Raw genomic sequence first — 20,854 nt, 5'->3', positions numbered from 1 at the left:
ATGATACAATATCAGCCACTTATATTCTAGTCTGAATCCCATATTATTCTCATAAATGTCACTCAAGGGAAAGGAGAAACATTTCAGAGCAGAAGCCTCTTCACATACCTGTGATGTTGTGCCTCGAAGAAAATGAAGAATAAAGTTAGTCCATCTCTGGAGGGAAAATCATGGACATGAAATGTCTTAATACTCCAAATCATACCAGGATCTTCTCAGTTCCTCAAGTACAGTCCCAACTCTATCCCTCCTGCTGCTGACCCCAGAGCATCTGTGAAATGAGAGGCCCAATGCAACATAACAAGTCTCTCAAAACATTGGGTTGGGTAGCTCCACAAGAGACCTTGTTTTCCAGGGATGAAAAATTAACTCTTCCCCTCTTAAGTTGCTTTGACCAGGGCATCTTATCTTATCAATAGGGAAAGTAATATAACATAGAACAAGGCACAGGGAAGTGGGACAGTTGCCGTGATAAACCTGACTGTGTAGTTCTTTGGAAATATTTGTGGCTGCAATGTGGGAGTGTTTAGTGCTTTAGGCTAGCATGTTGGAAGCAGAGCTTACTAAACCATTCTGTTGGGAGCTTGCAATACAGAAATGGAAAATGCAGACTTGGCTCAAAAGGTTTGAGAAGGGAACACGAGCTCTATTGGGAAGTGGGTAAAGGACTATTTGTGTGATGTATTGACGTGTGTGTGTGTGTGTGTGTGTGTGTGTGTGTGTGTGTGTGTGTGTGTGTGTGTGTGTGTTAGCATCATTCTGTCCATGTCCTGAGAACTTGCATGAAGTTGAATTTAAAGATAAAGGACTAATTAATTTGCTTGATGGGAAAAATTTCAAGACAGGGAAACATCCAGGCTGTAACATGGCTCCTCTTTACTGCATTTATCCAGGTCTATAGTGAAAATAGCATAAAGTTTGGCACACAAGAAATGTGCAGTTTGCAGAATCAACTAACTAGGGCTCATAGGGGCTCACTGAATTGACAAACAGGCAGCCTGCATGGGTCTGACCTAGTCTCTCTGCATATATATTATGGTTGTGTAGCTGGGTGTTCTTGCGGGGCTCCTAATAGTGGGAGCAAGGGACTGTCTCTGACTCTTTTGCCTTCTTTCAGGACCCTTTTTCTCCTATTGGGTTACCTTATCCAGCCTTAATATGAGGGGATGTACCTGGTCTTGTTGAAACTTGACATGCCCTGTTTGGTTGATGTCCCTGGGGTCCTGCCCTTTTCTGGAGGGAAACAGAGAAGTGGATCTGGAGGAGAAAGGAGATGGGAGAGGGACTGGGAGGGGGGAGAGAGGAGAAACTTCACTCAGGATGTACTATATGAACGAAGAATAAATAAATGTGCAGTTTGTTAAGGCTAAGAGCTTGAGCAAGTTAAAAATTACATCCAGAGAGCTGCAAAGGGGACTGTAAATGTTAGAGAGCAATATCTTGCCCGGTCTTGGGACAGTAGGTGTGGGCCTGGGGTTGAGGTATAAGATGACACCCATCAAAGACTCTAACTCTTGAAAATGTGAATTTATTTGAATAGAGAGAACTTGAACAGAGAACTCAGCTGAAGGGGTTCTCTGCTCCTTGAAAGCAATTATCTAGGGAAGTGTTTCCCCAAGATCAGAGCACAAAGCTACTAACCTATGCTTCACTAGAATCAGGCCCCATCACCCTCCTCTCTGTACTAATCCCTATTCTCCCGAGAACTAAGCAGAAGTTCTTTGGTACAGCCCCTTGCTCCCACTATTAGGAGCCCCACAAGAACACCCAGCTACACAACCAGAACATCACCTATATGGTACTGGCATTGCCATGAAAAGATTCAAAATTAAGGGGCGGGTCACAAAGACTCTTCTTCAGCTGAGGTCAGGAAATGTATGGCAGAGTCAGAGACTGTATGAGGAATCCCTCAAAAGTCATCATGTGAAGCTGTGAGACTGTGACCGTGGAGGCCCCAGGATGCTGGAGATGCCAGAACTGTGGGACATCTACTGGGGACAAGCTGTGAATATAAGTGAAGCTTATCCATGAACAAGGCTGTGTATGCTCCAAGTAGCAGATCTGGAAATAGGAGATACAGCGAAACCATTTGGAGCCCGGGTGATTTCATCAGGAGTCCCTCCTAGATCCTGGATGGATATGGAACTGCAAGATTTGGTGTTTTACAAGCTGGGTTTTGGTGTTGCATTAGTCTAACTATTGCTTGCTGTATTCTTCTATTTTGGAATGAGAATATTTACTCCGTGTCATTGTATAGTTGAACTATATAACTTATTTTTGATTGTGCAGGGGCTCATAGAGAAAAGATCGCTTGCCTCTCAGAAGAGACAGTGTTGAAACTGTTGAAGACTATAGATGGCTTTGAAGTTGGATGAAATGCATTTTGCATTATGAGATGAGCATGAACCTATGGGGACAAAGGATGAGATGTTATGATTTTAAAGCAATATGTTTGAATATCAAGTTGACAAGCGGTAGACTTATGGCGTTTTACATTGCTGTCAACTTGGCAGGACCTAAAATCACCTAGGTAATAAAACTATGAGCATGCTTGTGAGAAATTTTCCTGATTAGGATAACTGAGGTAAGAAACAACATTTCATAGGCTGCATCACGGACTGAATAAAAATGAACTGAGTGATGGCACTCGTCTCCCCCTGTTTCCTGACTGCAAGTGCATTGTGACCAGCTGCCTCAAACTGCTGCCACCATGGTGGGCTGGTGCTAATAGCCCAAAGAAGACCTTCCACCCTTAAGTTGTTTTTACTGGGGTATTTTGCAATAATGGGAAAAATTAAAAGGCAATGTGCCATCACAGGCCCAAATCACAGTAAACCTTCTGTCTTCACAAATTGATTTTCTCAGGTATTGCTGTAACAGAGCATTGACTAATGCAGGATACATACAGAGGCTATGAAGTTTCCATTCCTGGAGTTTTGGACCATTCAGTTGCTTCAGGCTGACTCAATCCCTCATTCCAATCATGCATCACAGGGTTTATTAAGCCACTCATGATGTTTGTATCTGCTTTCTCCAGCTGCAGGTTTGGGAAATCCATAAATGGGATTCATGATGCACTGTTGCCTGGCCCAGCAGGCTCTTTCTATGAGTTTGAAATAGGCTGACTCCTCTGATGCTGGGGGAAGGGAGGCCCATGAATGAAATCAGCTGTAGGCAATAGCCTTTGGTTGGTAAATTCTTACTGTCTTCCAAGGCTCAACTCAAACATGTCTTTGGAAGAGCCTTGCCCAGTCCATTATGCCCTCTCATTTTTCTTTCCTAAATTGAACTATATGCCCCTCCTCTAAGCTGACGTCTCTTATCTGAATGCTGTTGACTTATCTCTGTCTTCAAATGTTCTCTTCAGGACTGTGAGCGTCCTGAGGGGGAACACTCAGGCCTATCTTATCTCTCTCTCTGCATCTTTGGTTGGCACCATCCCAGGACCAGTGAGACCAAGTGGGACCCCGAGCAGGACCCCAAGTGGGACCCCAAGTTGACTAGATTGCTGGAGGATGAAGTGGTTAGGAGGTCGTACATCACAGATGGCAGATACCCCCCAAACTGGAAGTGTGGGAAGCTTACTGTAGAGATCTGACCTCGGGTCGTTTGCCTTCCTAAGCCTCCTCTCACTTGGTATCATTAATTCTTCATGAACTGTATCTCTTCTACACTGCACAGCAGGCTGAATGTGAGGCTCCTCTGCCTCCCCTCCCCATCTGTGCTGTGGACATGAATAATAATGCACCATGAAATTCCAGCCCAGAAGTCAGCCCAGGACTATCAGTGAGCAACCTCAGCGCCAGAATGAAGCCAACACACTCAGATGTTGTGGGTCAACTCAGTGAAAGACAGGACAATAGAAACCAGAAAGAGCCCCATGGGCAGTCATTGTCAAGGCCATCTTGTGGAAACAAGGAAGGGAGACTCCACATAAAACAGAAGAAGCAGCCCGGACTCCCATGTCTTCTACTCTCTCCCTCAGCTCCTTGAGGAAAGGATGGTCCTAGGAATGCAGGTAGCAATTGTTCTGGAACTGTTAACAGTGCTGGAGCTGCTGCATCCTCCTCCTACCCCATCCCATGCCCACACATGGAAGTACCGGGTCATGTATGTGGCCTCTAAGTTGTCATCCAAGACAAAGGCTTTCCCCAGACACTCTCCTGTGATGCAGAATAGCCATTCTCAAGTATGGGGGGACAAATGCATTCCTTTGTCACCCCACCTCTTCGTGATGAAGCAGTGACCTTCCTCTTTCTCTCTAGCTCCTTGTTCCCCACTGGTGTCCTTCCTCTAACTGGAGAAGAGCTTGGGCCTTGAAGGCTGACAGAGCTGAGCTCAGAGCCTCACTCTATAGATCATGTCAGGTTTGTGTCTAGGATAAATGTCATCATCAACCCACATCTCAGTTTGCTAATCTATGAAATGAAGAAGAGAGCCTTGCCTGCCATGAGGACAGTGCTGGAATCTCTGACTACTCTGGTGTGCCAGCAATGTTGCTTTGCCTATTTCACAAATGGCTGAACTTTAATTTCTGTTCCACATTCCCATTTCAGTGATAGAGAAATCTCAGTTAGTTCAGGACACCCAGTCTCCAACATTGCCTGTATATTTGGAGTGGGCTTACAGAGCACTACAGCGGAGGTAGGCTTCTACCAGAAATTTTCTGGCTGGCTGTGACTTCTGAGCAAGCCACTTTTTCTGGCTCTGGGGCATGATTCTTCTCCTTGCCTGGTTCACCAGAAGGGACAGATCAAGACTCTTGCTTCGTGTAGGTATGAATCCAGAATCCTCTCTCTCTGTAGAAATAGAGAGTGGCTGGAGTTGGGAGATCACTGTAGCCATATCCAGCTTTGGTGTTCTTGTCTCAGCTTCCATATCCCACTGGAGGCTGTGCTTCCAGCCTGCTAAGCAGGTACCAACCCCCAGGCTCCTCCTGAGATTGTCAGCGATGAAATCTCCCTCTGCTACTTTCTTACTAACTGATAATAGACTGTTCCAGGATTTTAATCCCATGCTAAACCTCCATGACTCAAAACCCAAGAAAGTGACCCACTGTATCTATGTCATGTCAACTCAGGTAATAAAAGCCATGGGTCTTAAATGTGGATCTGGGTATGTGGTCACAGCAAAGAAGAAATTCCATTAATATCTCCCAGCTTTATACTAGCCTGTTTCAGCAGACCTTGTCCCAGAGTCAGGCCTCAGCACAATGGTGGCAGGAGTTCTACTGTCTCTACATTGAGGCTCCCTTACTCCCAGGCATCTGGGTGCACTGGGAACTGACAGGTTTAGTGCTGCAGTGGGGTGCTGGGTGCACTCATCCACTTATACTGGCATTGTTACTAATCATCAGGTCCTCTGGCAGCCTCTCCCTCCTCCCTTCCCTGATCTCTTCCTCCTGGGTCTTCATTTGTAGAAGCTGTGGAAAGAAACACATCCTGAACGTGCCCCATCAGGATGTGGACACGGCTGCAGTTCTGGAATACTAGAAATGCCCTGAGAAGGGGACCTGTCAATCAAAGGGTCCAGGATCCTGTACCTTCACTTGACTTCTATCCTTCAGCTCTGAGAAAATGCACCGTATCTGCCAGTCCCCAGTATGCTTCTCCCTCTCCAGACAAAAAACCAGTTGCCAGAGTAGCAGGAGTGGAAACTGGGCTCCAGAAGCAGAGACTGAACTGCACTCACTTCCTATAGGGCACTGGGCAGGCTAGCACCCTCTCTGCACCTTAGGTGTCTCGTATACTAAATGAGAGCTAAGGAAAGTGCTGGCCACATGGGGCTATTGAAATGATTAAGTGAGGTTAGGCATGTGACTGGAACATGGTAAGATCTCTAAGGAGGACGGCTGCCCTCATTAATGTAATGATTACATAACCAGAGGAGAATGACACCAGGGGATGAACACACTTGCCCAAGATGAGAGGGAGCCCCATTCTGCACACACTTGAGAAAGACAAGAAATTCTGAGCACAGTGATTGTCTGCGGTGAAGCTCAATACCACAGGCAGAGAAGAAATGATGACACTGACCTGTGGCCTTCCTCACCTTTACCCCATCCCTACTCAGAACCGCATCCCTGACTCCCCATTCCCAAAGACGCTCATCCTCTCTGTGTGACTCCTCTACCCCAACTCTTACCTTCCTAGGCTGACCTAGGTTCCGACTACAGTGGTCTCAACTTTTACTTATCCTAGGATTCTGAGTGGGGCTGGCCAGTGGCCAGAGTTAGGCCTCATGTCATGGATTCTGACCGTTCCCAGGGGATGGCTGTGATGTGACAGTTCTTTGCCAGTTTTGCATCCCCTGAGACTGTGAGCAGCAGAGTAAGCACAGACCTGTCAGCCCCAAGACAGGCTCAGAGGTGACAAGCAGAAGGCACTCACTCAGCACCCTCACTTCCAGTGCCTGAGGAAGGTTAGCACCAATGTTACAATGACCTTGAACCTTGAAGCCCTCCAAACCCTCCATGGGAGCCCTTACATGCCACCCTCAGTTAACCCTGGGAGTTAGCATGCCTATTTTATAGATGTGCAAACTGGGCCTTATAAAATTGAAATCGCACAGCTCACTGACAAATGGATCATGTGCCTTCCTTCTTCCATGAGTGGAGTTTCTTAACCCAGATGTCCACAAATATGTTTTGTGGGAGAGCCGTGGATTCTGAGCTGGGTGAGTGTGTGAGAAAGGTCTACAGTGCCTCCTGACACTTGACTGTTTAAACAGATTGGAAGCCACCCACCTTCCCTCACCCATCCATGGACAGCCACTCCATCAAGGTCCATTAATTGTCTACCTGTTCCCTAGTGTAGTGTGGGCACCAAGCCTCTGGGCTCCAGGAATCTCCCCTCCCCCACAAGAGCTGGGTAACTCAGCACTGCGCTGCCAGAGTCTCAGCTGCGTGGGTGGCTGCACTCTGTCTGAACTCACCCGGCCTTGGTGGAGGCTGTGCCAGTGCTAGCGCACATGAAGGGGGATCCCTTGGGGCTGTGCAGCCATCAGGACACGTTGATGGAGCCTGTGAGTTTGGGTGTCCCCAACCCCCTCCGCCCTTCCCTTGCAGCTCACATTAGTCCTGCTCCCAAGAGAACATGATCAGCTTAGACAGATGAGGCCATGCTTAATGCACAGGGGCACAGAAGGAGAGGATGCTAGCCTGAGCCCAAGTCCTATTCAAAGGTCTCCTTTTTTTTTCTTGTGGAGACTGAGGAAATATAAGCAAAGGGGACCAGCAGGGGGAATTGAGACACAGATGATGTTTTCTAAGTCAGGATGTTTTCCATCCAGCTCCAGAGACCCCCACCAGGCACTTTGATAATCATAGTCAATTTCAGCTTCTCCCTGTTCCTGCCATTGACATAGCTAGAATGAAAGGTGAGGATGGGAGGGAGCTCCCAGAGGTCAGATACTTTGCTCAAGGTCACATAGCAAATCTGGACCTCACAACCTGATTTGAAGGTTGCATTCACTTCCCTGATCTGTGTAACTCCATGGTGCCTGTAGCATCAATCTGCACAGGACTATCCTGTGAGGATGCTCTGAGCACCTGCCACCCCAAGCAGGCTTCTTTCCTTGCAGCATGACCTGAGATGGTGATGAGTGGATCTGCTGGACGAACAGTCTGCACCCCACACCAGCAGCTCTCTGAGCTCAGGGATTCTTGCTTTTTCTTACTCGATGTGAACTTGATGTGATCAGGATAGAGCCTGACAGGCAAATGGTGCTTAGCAAACATGTGCAGAGTCAACGACTGAGTAACTAAATGAGCCCCAAGTAAATGGCAACATACCTACTGAGTGCTTTGGACCAGACCAATGCCCTTTCTCTTTATTGGTCTTGACCAGTTCTCATGCCAACCCACATGCCAGATGAGGAAGGGGACACTCAGAGACACATTTAGTAGAAGGGACTTGCCCCCAGAAGCTAGATGATAAAGTCATCTTTTCATCTTGAGTGGTGTCAGGTTGAATATCTGTGGACCCTAAGGAGACTCTGGACCAGGTTTAGCATCATGGGTGTGGGGTGGGGTGGGGGGTGGGTGATGGGGCTGGGGATGTATGCAAAGCAGGAGCCTCTGCCTCTGCTTTCTAAAACTCCCAGTCTATTTGGGGAGGCCCGACTTATGCATGCAGAACATTTGGGAAATGGCACAAGACAGCAGTGAACAGCACTGAACTGCACATGATCAGGTGCCAACCTCATTCTCTGCCTTCACTAATCTCAGTCTTTTAATACCAGATGGGGACCCCAAGAATAGATTTCCTACCCAACAGATGAAGAGCAAAGATGGAAGCCACAGGGAAGGCTGAGGCTTCCTCTGTTCTATACCCATTAATGCAGCACCATGCCTGGTCTACAGTGGCAGGAGCAGCAGGTGTCTGCCCTCCATCACAGGCTCATCCATGTGTTAGGCACCTGCTGAGGGACTCATGAGTAGCATCTCACCAGACTCACAGCAGCAGGGTGAGGGAGGTGTCCACAAAATGCACAGGATGAAATTAAGGCTCAGAGAAAGTACTCATCCTGGCTAGTGTCACACAGCAAGAGGCGGGATGGATCCAAACCCACTTCTACCAGCTTCCACACTCCAGACAACTTGTTACTTATGTTTGGTATGGGAGGAGCTGCCATTGACCTGATGGATGGGAAGATATGAGGTTGAGGGAAGAGCAAGTAGAGGAAGGAAAGGATAAGGAGACAAAGAAAGGGGAGGTGGACAATAGAGGAATGGAGTAAGAACGGGAAAAAAAGGAGCAGAGTGGACAGAGGAGGCAGGAAGAAGGGACTTGATGTTAAATACGCTCAGGCAAGCAGCCACATGTTTTCCTAGGATCCCCATAGACTTCTGACCATGCCACCCCTTTCCATGAACAGCTACAGAGGAATGCCCTAATAGAGCACTATTTAGAAGCTCATGTCTGAAGGCAAGCCTTGTTTCTAGAGCATTCTGAGGGTGTAGTCTGGACCTGCTCAATGTGACTAAGACATTAAGGACCTGTCCCTTACAGCTCCAGACACAAAGTCCACAACTAAGAGCTAAAGTCTAGTGAGGTCTCCATCTTTGATCACAAATGGCCATTGGATTTCAGTATATTCACCCATCTTTGTGCGTGCAGGGGACATGGAGTGGGTCTGGTATTCTTCTCTGAGAGAGAGAGAGAGAGAGAGAGAGAGAGAGAGAGAGAGAGGGGGGGGGGAGAGAGAGAGAACCAGAGTTCTACCCTTATGCCCTCACTTAGTCAGATTTATTAACCTTGAGACTCAGTCTCCAAATGCAGCCAGTGGCTACAGCTTTAATGTGACGAATTTGGGACACACAAACCTTTGTTTCATACTACCACAGATGAGAGGGGAGTCGGAGCTGGAAATGAGAAACAAGCAAGCTCATCTGAAGAGTAGTGGGACATGCAGCACTGAAACTCAGGTAGGATCAACAGGATGAAGCTGTCATGTAGGCCAGTACTTCCGGTCAGAGACTGTAGGACAGGTAACCCCTGCAGTCAGTGACTGCTGGCATGTTCCTTCGGCAGTCGCTGGGCACATCTACCCTCACCACACAGTCTGCTGCTGTGTTGTGAGTTCCCAAGAGGCAGGAGAGGGGCTGCTTTTGCCTCCTTTCTCTCTTGTGTTCTCCTCTCTGTATTCCTCAGATTTCTTTATGAACATCTCACACAAGGTGTCTGCTCCTCTGTTGCAGTGTGTGTTGTTTATCTGCAGATTATATCTACCCCTTAGAATAATGTCAAGAATAAAGGGGCTATTGTGAGTGTAGCTATTTGGTTGAGGGTAGATAGGTCACAAACAGTTGTTGCATGAGTGAGTGAATGAATCTCCACTGGAGAAAGTATGCTTCTTAAAGTGGTCAAGAATAATCTAGAAATCATCCAATTTTATTACTTAATTGATCACTAACTATGGTGGTTTGAATGAGAATGCCTCTATAGACTTGTATATTTGAATTCTTATTCCCTAGTTGGTGGTACTGTAGGGTTTAGGAGGTGTGCTCTTGATGGAGGAGGTGTGTCACAGGGGTTAAGCTTGTTGCTTCAAAAGCCCACACCACTCCCAGTTAGCTCTCTGACTTGTGCTTGTGCATAAGAATGTTACTCTCAGCTGCCTGCCCCGCTGCTGCCATGCTCCCTGCACTGAAGGGCTTGGATTCACCCTCTGAAAGTGAAGCTGTAAGCAAGTCCCCAGTAAACTCTTTCATGTGTTACCTTGGTCATGGTATCTCTTCACAACAATAGAAAGCAACAAAAGACTGCACCTGTGTTACCAGCAGCTGAACAGATAAGGTCGAGCTAGAGCAGTCCATAGAGAAAGCCAGATAGGAAAAAAAAAAAAAAAAGACATTGAGATGGAAGGCTATAAGGCGGGAGAGAAGCCTCAAGTGCCATGGAAATGCCAAAGGATGCTCCTGCTGGGGGCCAGGAGAGGTTCCTGGTGGAAATGAGATGTGGAACAGATCAAAGATAGGCAGTGGATTATCAGATAGAGAAAGAGATGAGGGATATTCTAGGCAGAGGATACGCAAAGGCCCTGGGGCTGAGCCATAGATGGCACTTTAGGGGAATAGTGAGGACTTGTGTGGCTAGATCTCCCAAAGGATGACCAATACAGAGGGAGAACTGGTGGAAGAAGCCAGGCTATAAAAGGCTCAGCATGTGGGACTTCATATTGGTGATTTCATGTTATTCCCGTGGCTCACAGACAACCAAATGCAGCACCTGTAGAGGAACTTAGCCATGTCAGGCCTGTAAAACAGAGCGATTCCTCTGTAGACTACTTCTTCAGAGGACTGTAGGGAGGAAATGAGAGAGCAGCATCCCAGCCTTTGGTAACCTCTCAAATACTGCCCTTCATATGGGCATTCAGATCATGTGACTAGCAGAACCATGGGAGCAACTTTGCAGGCTTCCATATGACATTCTGAGAAACTGGCAAAGACCCCTGAAGCAGTACCATACCCTCCCCAGCAGAGAACCCCCCCTCTCTGTTCCTTGAATCACACTAGACTTGTTATTCTTACAGATTCATCCCCATGGGTGTACTCTGGGAACCCCAACTTCAGTCCTTCCTCTCCTTCCTCAGAGGACGGGAAAGAGGTAGAGACCAGCTCCTATGTCCACCATCATCCAGCACTCCAGGTGAAAAAGCTGAAATACCTGGTGGACCGCTGAGGCTTTGAATTGGGTGGAAGTCAGAGCAGGCTTTTCAGCCTTGAGTCCCAGTGCTCTGTCTGCCAACATAAATGACCCTAGAGAATACGAGACAACCCTGGATAAGGAATTCTAACCCCAGTTCTGGCTGGACAACTTCAGGCAGGTTCCTCATCAGGGACAAGCCTCAATTTCTCTCCATGGTGATGGCAGACCTGACCTAACTAGCCTATGGGGCTTCTGTGGATGTCACACAGGTGATGTGATTCTATGACAAGGGGCAATGCAAATGATAGCATTCTGAGTCCACATCCCTGCTTTCCAAAATAGGGCACAGGCTGGAATTTGAGCAGGAATTAAGTGCTGTAGAGGTGAAGCATGATATTCTGAGTTCCTGGGCCAAATTGCAGGCCATATCTGGCCCTGAAGGGCAGATGATGGGCTGGGTGAAGAAAGGTAGCTCCTCATTGTTCATATATGCCTGGAGTCAGACTGCATTCCTGTATGTGCAAGTTTATGGGAGTGTGAGAGCTGAGGGCTTTCTGCACTGTGTGCACATATGAGGGTCTTGGCTGGGTTCTTACAGATGCATCCCCATGGGTGTATTATGGTTTTGGAGTATGTGTGTAGCATAGCAATGTCTGTGTAGGCTTAAGGGACCCGTGTCCATATGTTCCTGATAGCATATGAAGCCATATGTTGAGGGACGCTGTGAGCTCCAAACACAGTGTGTGTCTGTGTGATGAAGAGCAAATGACTGGACATGAATCTGGGAGCAGCCTGGGTTGGAGATTCTCAGTGCAAATGCCCATTGGAATCCTCAGTGAAAGTCCAGACAGACAGGACTGACAGGCAGCTGGGCTGGGGAAGAGGAAATTCCTGAGCTTTCTAGGGAGACACCTGCCATCAGTTGCCACCAGGAGGTGAGGCCACAGGTCCCTAATCATTGCCTTTTCATTGGAAATCTGCAGGAGGGCTTGAGGATCCCTGTCACTTGAAGGGGGAAGTCTTGGACGGGAGACTGCTTTCTAAATCCAAGGGCTATCCCCTGAGGCATTAACTCAAGTGCCACCCCGCTGTTCTATCTGCAGGTGAGAGAGGAAGAAGAGAGACAGAAGAGGGGGAGGGGCAGCAAGGGCCTAGCGGGACCTGCAGGGGAGGATTTCCCCCCTCCCCACTTCCTGTCACTAGAAATGAGCCCTGGCCTTGGGGGATTCTGCAGGTTGCTAATACTTCCTAGAGAGTTTAGGGAAGCCCTTCTTCCTGGGTGGGGTAGACTTTCTCTACCTCAGGAAGGCAAGCAGTGGTTAAATGAGATTTTCTCTGAAGTCAAGCGAAATCTTAACGCCCTCCGACACACACACACACACACACACACACACACACACACACACACACACACACACACACCTCTCACACTCACACACATTCACGTTCTTCCTGGGGGCCACCTGCTGACCCTTCCCAAGCTGCACCCACCAGCCAGGTCCCTGACCGGGTCTGTCTGGCCAGGAGGGCATTCCCGGTGTCCCGCACAGCCAGGAGCAGTGTGTTGCAGGCAACAGGGCCAGGTCCCCACCCCGCCCCTCCGCAGGTCCCCACGGCTGCCTCTGCCACCCTACTCGCCCAGTGCGCAGTCCGGCTCTTCTCCGCGCCAGTCCCAGGCGCCGTTCATTCATGATTGGTACTCGGCCCCCTGAGACCCAGCCCGAGTGCGGGGCGGAGCGGCCGGGCGGCAGCAGGGGCGGGCGGAGCGCGGCTCCCGCACCGCACGCGGCGCGGGCTCGGCAGCCTCGGCCCGGCGGGCGCGCCGGCCCGGTGTCCAGCACCAAGCAGGCTTCAGGGCTCGGGGCTCGGGGCTCGAGGCTTGGCCCTTGGCGAGGCCAGAGGCCCGGCTGGGTGCCTGCACTACGGGGTGCCTGTGAAGGCTCCCGCGAGCTGCTGGCCCTAGGAGTCAGTGCATGTGCCGGGCTGAAGACAGCAGCAGCCAGAAGCTCCAGGCACCCCGGCCCCACGCTCTCTGAATACCAAGCTGCAGGCGAGCTGCCCGGGGCTTTTTGCTTTCTTGCTTTTCTTCTCCTCCAATTCAGAGTGGGCAATCCACACCGATTTCTTTTCAGGGGAGGGAAGAGTCAGGGCCTGGGGTCCCAAGTTGCACACAAGTCTTCGCAGCCATGGGGGCCGTCATGGGCACCTTCTCATCCCTGCAGACCAAACAAAGGCGACCCTCTAAAGGTAAGCACTCTGTCCTCTGTTTGCTCCCCTGGATAGGTTAGGGAGTATTGGGTGTTGTGTTGGGATGCAACGTCTGTCTCCCTTAGTTCCAAATCCCCTAGCCATAAAGGTTCTGGACAGCCTCTTTAGCCAAGGGAGTAAGAACCTCGTGGGAGGGCTGGTTTGAACATCCAGGGGCAGCAGTCAGGATGGACGCTGGCCCCCTCCAGGGGCAAATGGACCCTTCTCTTCTGGGAAATATATGGGAGCAGGACGAGGCGATTCACAGGTGGAGAAAGCTGCGTTCTCTGGGCTGGGAAGAAATGTTGGGAGGTTCTTCCCGCTCCCATGAGGTCTGACGTTGGTGCAACCTCGAGCATCCAGCAAGGGTGCTTACACTCATGCATGCTGCCTTGCCAGGTGCTGACCTAGTAGCCTAACCATGAGGGAGACAGTGATTTGCCTGCCTACTCTTGAAACCTCTGCAAGCCAAAAGGAATCAGCTACTATCCAGGTGGTAGAATTCTCAGGCTCAGGTCCTGGGACACAAGGGAGTCTGCAGAAAAGAACACAACAGGGCTAAGGTGTGCGCACTGCTAAGATCTGAGGACTTCAGGGGAATGGAGTGAGCTGTGAAGAGGTGGCTGGGCAGGTGCAGGGCGGGGGAGGGCTCACATATCCTGGGATCCCCCAGTCAGGAACCTGTTCCACAGCTGCCTTTCTCCAGCTGTGGCATGCCCATCACCAGTTGGGGCAGTTGTCAGATATCCATGTGGAGTTGGATGACCTTGTTGCACCAAGGTTCACCATGCAGGCCTCTTTCAACAGACAGAAAGTTGTGAATAGGGATAAAAAGACTGGAAACAATCAAGAAAATAAAAAGATAGGTATGGTTTGCTTAATGCTCAAATGCCATTGCAGACACCAGAAAGATTCTAAATAGTTTCACACTCAAATGTTCAAGTTCTGAGATTTAACATATTCTGACTACAGGTGGGGATACAACACCCACCTTGTGCTAGCTAGTGACCAGAGCTAGCTATGTATTTGGGGGAGAGTGGGCCCCAATACACAATGAGGCTCCTCATAGGCCCTGCTCCATCTCATCTTGGTTGGGATTACACATAGAGCTACCCAGGAAGAAAGGGTCAGGCTTCTGGTTCAGTCCTGAGAGACAAGCTGAATGCACTCCATGGAAAAACATCTGCAGGTGCAGGTCTCAGGCGATGAGCCCAGGCTGTCATGACAGAATTGCAAGGGGCTTCTGTTTATTTGCTGGGTTCTTTGCTCTGGCAGGAAGGCACTGATGCCATTCAGTGGCCCAGAGAAAGGCAGGTCTGCAGACCTTATCCCAGTGTCCCAGGGCTCTGAGCTCTGCCTCTCCTGGGTCTCAAGGTGCTGCTTCACTGGGACAGTGTTCAACACCCTATCCAAGTCTCCTCTCCAGTAATGAAGGGGGTGATGGAAGAGGACATGAGGTCCCACAGACCATGGAGGGGACTGTAAGGCACCATTAACTTAGGTTTTTTTTTTTTAAAATATCTACAATGTCAGTATTTCTTTGAGAGGGAGGCAGACATCACATTAGAGATCTGTGGCTCTGAAATCCAGTGTAGTGTAGGTGGCAACCTCAGTCCTAGCAGTCTTGGACCTTGGGTAAATCTCACTTCCTATAAATCTCAATTTGCATATACATCAAATAGATAAGAATGCTGCCTTCCATGAGAAGCTGGAGAAAGTGGAGGGAGAGAGTGTCTCATCTCATATACTATGCTTTCTGAAGCCACTAGAAGAGATTGTAGTGAGAGCAAAGGGATGGATGAGTGATGGCTGGCCGTGGAGATGCATAGCACTGTAGGGCACAGATGTTACCTTTCCAGTCTCTTGGTCCCAAATCCAGGTCACCTGGGGTCAGCTCCTGCAGGATTCCAGAGGCCACAGAACTTTCTTTTCTCTCCTAGGAAATTAAGAAAGAGGAGAGTGTGTGCCATGATGGAGAGCCTAGCACAGTGCTTCATCTGAACATTCTCAGTTGATTTTTATAGGAGCCTCTGTGGCTCCTCGAAGGTCCAGGCTCATCGGGTGGGTCCCCAAGTTAGCCCTGATATTCAGAATAGCAGACATCAGTTTGAGCTGACCACAAGTGCAACTGTACACTTTTCCCCCAGGCATGTGCCCCCAGAACAGAGTCCAGTCTCATTGTCTTGCCCATCAGAATAAAAATCCACATAAAAGACCCTTCCATGGAAAGAGGCTGAAGAATGTGGACAGGGCTCCACTGGAAGGCCCTGGACATTTTTTTCAGGTTCCATTTGGTTCTCAGATTCTAAAGGTTTTATTGTGGGTGCTGTCATTAGAGCCACTGCTCTGATCCCTGGGATGTCAGACTCAGGTCTAATTAGATGCAGGCAGAAGAGAGTGGTGGGGATTTTCAACAGAAGAATCTGTCTCCCTGCTGGGTTCAAACCCAGACTCCACCACTCACTAGCTGCATGACTAAGCCTTGTTTTCTTCCACTGTGAATCAGGGACAGTAGTGGTTACCATCTTAAAATAGCTGTTATGTTGCATGCATTTTGGGGATGATGGAAGGCAAGTGCTTCCCACAGACCTTGTGATCAGTGGTCAGCAACTTTTAGGTCCTGTTCAGTGTATGGCTAGCCGTGCTGCTTAGGCCATCAGAATGTCCAGAATAGGGCTATCCCGTAAGCAGCCTTTCAAGCCCTTTCAAGCCCTTTCAAACTCTGTATAGGTAAGCAGGATCAGAAGCCAGACACCGGGATTCTGAGCCTCTGCTACGGCCCACTAACCTCTGCACTGTGGCTGATCATGGAAACATCACAGCTGACTCAGCCATAGCTCCAAGTGCTCAAAGACAACTCGGAAATACATGCACAACTTTAAAACAGGGTGGCAATCTAGTGTGATTACTGCTGAGAAAAGAATGCACCTAGCCCAACCTTGTGCTCAGGTAGTACTCCCTGAAGGCAGCAGAAATCTAAAGTAATTTAAGAGCTTTGCCACTGAACAAAAGCATAGTGTTCACTTTCTGTCATCTGTTTGGGATCTTGGCGTGTCTTTAATTGAAAATGGGAAAAACCTTGCCTGGGGGTTTCAGGCTCTGTCCCCAGTCCTAGGTAGAGTTTCTTTTGCCAGCAATTTCAAGAATGCTTTTTTCCCCCCAAAAGACTCTACTCTTAGGTTTGAATGTGTGAGCAAGGCTGACTACAGTGAGAGGCTAAGCAGAGAAGCATGCTAGTGAAGATGCGGGTTCTGTGGGCATCAGGAGACTGCACGAAAACTGGATCAGCCCCATCCAGCAGAGACTCGGCTGTTTGCAGATAGCCCTGTGTTGCTTAGGTGGCTGGGTTCCAACTCCTCCACAATCAAGTGCAACATTCAGAACTTTGAGAGTTTCAGTTTTAGACCTCCATGGTGCCCACTGAGTCATCGAGAAAAATACATGGCTATCAGATAATTTTTATCAGGTCACATGGTAAGATAGAGTCAAATATAAGAATGGTCTTGTGGGTCCTAAATAGAAGAGCCCTTTGGAGAATGTAGAGGCATAGAATTCGTGATGAGCCTGGCCTTGAAGTTGATGGATGGGGTGGTGTGTTAATCCTAGAGAGCCCCAGGAGGCAGCAATGGGAAGAGAGTCATGAAGAGGTGGAGGACTCAAATCACACCAGCCTGGACTCAGAGACCATTGCCAAATCACTCTGAAAGGGGAGTAACAAGAAACAGACATGTGTGTCATGAGCTTTACTTACCTCAGCATCTCTGTTCATCATTTAAACACTGTAAGACTTTTACCCCCAGACCCTACCTCACTTACTAATTCAAATTCCACCCAAATTCCAAGAACTCACTCAGCTGTTTCTATATTCAAGAAGCCTTATCTAAGCCTGAGAAAGAAGTGACTTCTCCCATCTGAATTCCTAACATTTTAAAGATGTACGCTCTCCTGACTCACAAGTCATGCTTGAAATCAGACTGTCAATGGAGGTGTTAACCCTCTCCCCATCACCATACTATAGGCTTCATGGGGGCCAGAAATGGGTCTGAGTTATTCTTCACAGTCCCTGGTTTGGTTCTTTGCACATAGTAGACACTAAGTAAATATATTCCAATGGAAGCTACAACACTGAGATGGTTGTTCTCTCATTGTTTCTAATAATGGCAGACCCCACAGGAAAAGTTAGCTTACTACTGGATTCTCAGTCACCAGCCTCTCTGCCTGAATGAATTCTGTTATTTGGTGTGTTGGCTTTGATGAGCTTTGTCTATGAAGTGTCTTGGATCTGTTTACCATTCAGCAACAAGCACTGAGAACAGTGTTTCCACTCTGCATCTCTTGAGATTCACAGGAGGACCGGGTAAAGGGGCATGCTGCCTAAATTCAGAGGTGTTTTCAGTCTGGTTCCAGGAACATGATATGACAAAGGCTAAGAGCCCTTTGTCTACCTAGAAGAACTTTGCCCAGTAAGGCAGTTAGTGAGTGTGTTCCTTAGCAGATGAGTGAGTGATGGATGGTTGCACAAATAAGAGAATCAATAAACAAGAAAAATGAATGAAGGAACAAGTAAATAATCAAATGAGTGGCAGAGGAAGATTGAATAAGTGAGTGTGTGATTAAATGACTGCATCCACAAATGAATGAGTGAATGATGAAGTCCTGGGAAAGGTGGAGCAGCAGATTGTCTCTCTATGATGAACAGTAATGATTGTGCTACGTAGTTCCTGTACCTAAGCATCTCAGTTCATCGCTGCTGATAACAACACAAGACCACAGACTGGGTACCTTAAAGACAAGGAGCTTGTTTTGGTCTACAGCTCTAGAGATCAGAGGGGAAAATAGCCCATTGGTGACTGGTAGCCTTCTTGCTGGCAGAGTCCTGAAACACACAGGGCGTCCCAGGGTGAGAGGTACCTTTGGGGTTTCTTTGGTTCCTTTAAAGCCTCCAGCACTCTGATGGGGCTCACTCTGAAGACCTTACTGAATCCTAATCACTAACCTCCCAAAGGCTCTGCACACCAGAGTTCAATTTTCCACCCTCTTAATACTTCATGATGGAAATTAAGCTCTAACAGCAGCTTCAGGAGGCACGAACTATAACAACCCCCACAGGAAAACACAGAGGAATCAACGACACAAGAAACTTTAGTGCAGAGAGTTAGTAGCAAAACTTATAGGAAGTGCCTTCTAGAAGTACAGTTTAGAAGGGCCTGGGAGGTTTTTGGCTACTGATAAGTGTGCAGTATCTGTAGGGAAAGTGGAGAGAGAGGGTAGTATGTCTCTTGGGTTCACACTTTTGTTGGAAGAAAGGCAAGGATTCTTCTCCAACATCACCTTGCGTTTCCCAGGTTCAGTATCACCTGGTCTACATGTCCACCTGTTCATTTGTCCACTAGCCCAACCCCATCATTATGCTCTAACTGCCCCCTGGTGTCATTTCTGCCTAAGATCAATTCCAGCTCCTCCACCTCCTTCCTGTTTGGTTTCAAACTTGGGACAAATGACTGAAGTGCCTATTTATTAACATATCAAAGCAGACCTGACCTGCAGGTTCTCTCAGCATCCCTCCTGGCTGGCATACCCTGCCACATGCCCTACCCTAACCTTCTCCAGGGGCTGGGCTGCCCTTCCCCCAGCTCCTGTTCCCCATATAGTCCAACCATTTTGGTTATCCACTCTTTTTTTTTACCTTTGGGCCTCCTGGCTTCTGCACCTGGTCACCCTCTCTGCCCTGTCCTCCTCCCCTCTCTTACATATCTATAATAAGCCTTCTCCTCCACCATACCAAGGACCAGCCATATCCTTTCCTTTTCTTTTTATACCTTTTTTTTTTTCAATCTGGTGCTGAAACTCAGGACCAGTCATGTTCCTTTTCCTTTTTTTATTTCTTTTTTTTTCATGCTCTTCCACCTCTATCCTCCAGTAACTGGTGAACTCCTACATATTCTTCAAGGCCCCATCCAACATCATCCCACATTCCTGTAGACAGAGCACATCTTCCCTTTCTTTTATCCCTCATGGCTGTTGATGCTGCAACACACACACACACACCAATCTTTATGCATCAAAGCTATTATTATGGGTTTATACAATTATCCCTCTGCCTGGCTCTCAGGCGCTGATTCTTATTCCAGAAACCCTGTCAAGCCTGACACCTGGTCTAGATTTGATGGATGTTGGCTGTGTGGAGGAAAGTGTGTGTGTGTGTGTGTGTGTGTGTGTGTGTGTGTGTGTGTGTGTGTGTTGTGTGTGTTGTGATGACTAAGGGGCACGGGAGCATTTCAGGGCAAAGAAGTCCAAGACCCAAGTCTGCACCTGGGGAGAAGACTGCAACATTCTGCATAATGGTCCTGGAGCCAATGCTCCCATTCATCAGGCAGGGAAGGAACATAATTAGAAGGGAAAGAGAGAGAGAACAAGAGACTAAGGGTCCGGGAGCTTTCAGAGAAACTAGTTTCATCTCTTCAGCTCCCTCCAGGTGCTATCTTAAGTAGGTCACCTTCTAGAAGTAACCATAGTCAGGTGGGATATTGCTCTTTTCCCATGTGCTAGCTAGCCATGACAGTAATACTTTGGATTAATTCTTATTATCCCAGGTCCTATTAAAAGCCTGTTCAGAAGCAAGAATGAGACCTCATTAGAATCAGAGTGCCGGGAGATGGGTGCATGATGGTTAGGACCACTGGGTCAAGGTCACAAAGGCTCTCCTCTTATGTCACTCTATTTGTAGTGATGCTCTACTCTCTTCAGCTGTGGCCTCTGACTTTATGTCCTGGGGACTAGAGCCATTATAGCCATGGTCACTGATATTCTGGGTCATTTCATAGCCATTCCCACCTATGGAAAGTTATCAAATTCAATTGGTTACAGAAATTTCCAACCACAAGGTATGAAAACATACATCAGTTTCCAGAGCCAATACTAATACCAACAGTACCCAAAACTGGCCCAGTCTCTACCAGATGCCAGGCACCTTGCTCTTCCCATTCTTGGGTCGCTTTATCTTAACCCTGCAAGACAAGATGCTGTGATAGTTCCCATTTTGCAGGTGAGGAAACTGAGGCTCTGAGAAGGAAAGTGCTTTGCTGGGGCCCTGGGGCTGAAGACATCAAAACCTGGTTCTGGCCAATGGCAGAGTCCAAGTTTTGATGCTCCATGTCAATCTCCTCCCTCCTGTCCTCATACAGGAGCCTGTGGGACTTGGGGGCAGTCAAAATGGGGGTGTGAATGCAGGAAGTAATGTTCAATGAGAGACTGAAGCTTTTCATTAGCCACACTGAGCATGTGAGCTGCCTGCAGGCCCCAAGAAAAACCGTCTTAGCGTGTCTCAAAGCACCCCTGGAACTGCTTCCATTTCATCTGACACTGTGAAAGCTGGAGTCTGAAATGATTGGGGGCAGAAGGCCAATTAGCAAATTCATTAATAAGATTAAACCTCTCTCCTCTAATCATTTATGTGA

The 20,854-nt window shown here is 48.2% G+C and overlaps 1 protein-coding gene across 5 annotated transcripts in view; it reads left to right on the top strand.

The window, feature by feature from the left end:
- Kcnip1 (potassium voltage-gated channel interacting protein 1) overlaps positions 1-20,854 on the top strand; it is a 373,163-nt gene that overhangs the window by 138,570 nt on the left and 213,739 nt on the right. For 3 of the 5 annotated variants that reach the window (XM_035447797.1, XM_035447794.1, XM_035447795.1), the window contains exon 1: positions 13,337-13,397. The exons of the other annotated variants lie outside the window; for them this stretch is intronic. In XM_035447797.1, coding sequence (XP_035303688.1) covers positions 13,337-13,397 — 61 coding nt within the window. Of the gene's footprint in view, positions 1-13,336; positions 13,398-20,854 lie in introns of those variants that run through there. 5 annotated transcript variants of the gene reach the window in all.

This window comes from Cricetulus griseus, chromosome 7, assembly GCF_003668045.3.
Source record: "Cricetulus griseus strain 17A/GY chromosome 7, alternate assembly CriGri-PICRH-1.0, whole genome shotgun sequence".
Lineage (NCBI taxonomy): Eukaryota > Metazoa > Chordata > Mammalia > Rodentia > Cricetidae > Cricetulus > Cricetulus griseus.
This window is presented reverse-complemented; position numbering and strand designations above follow the sequence as displayed.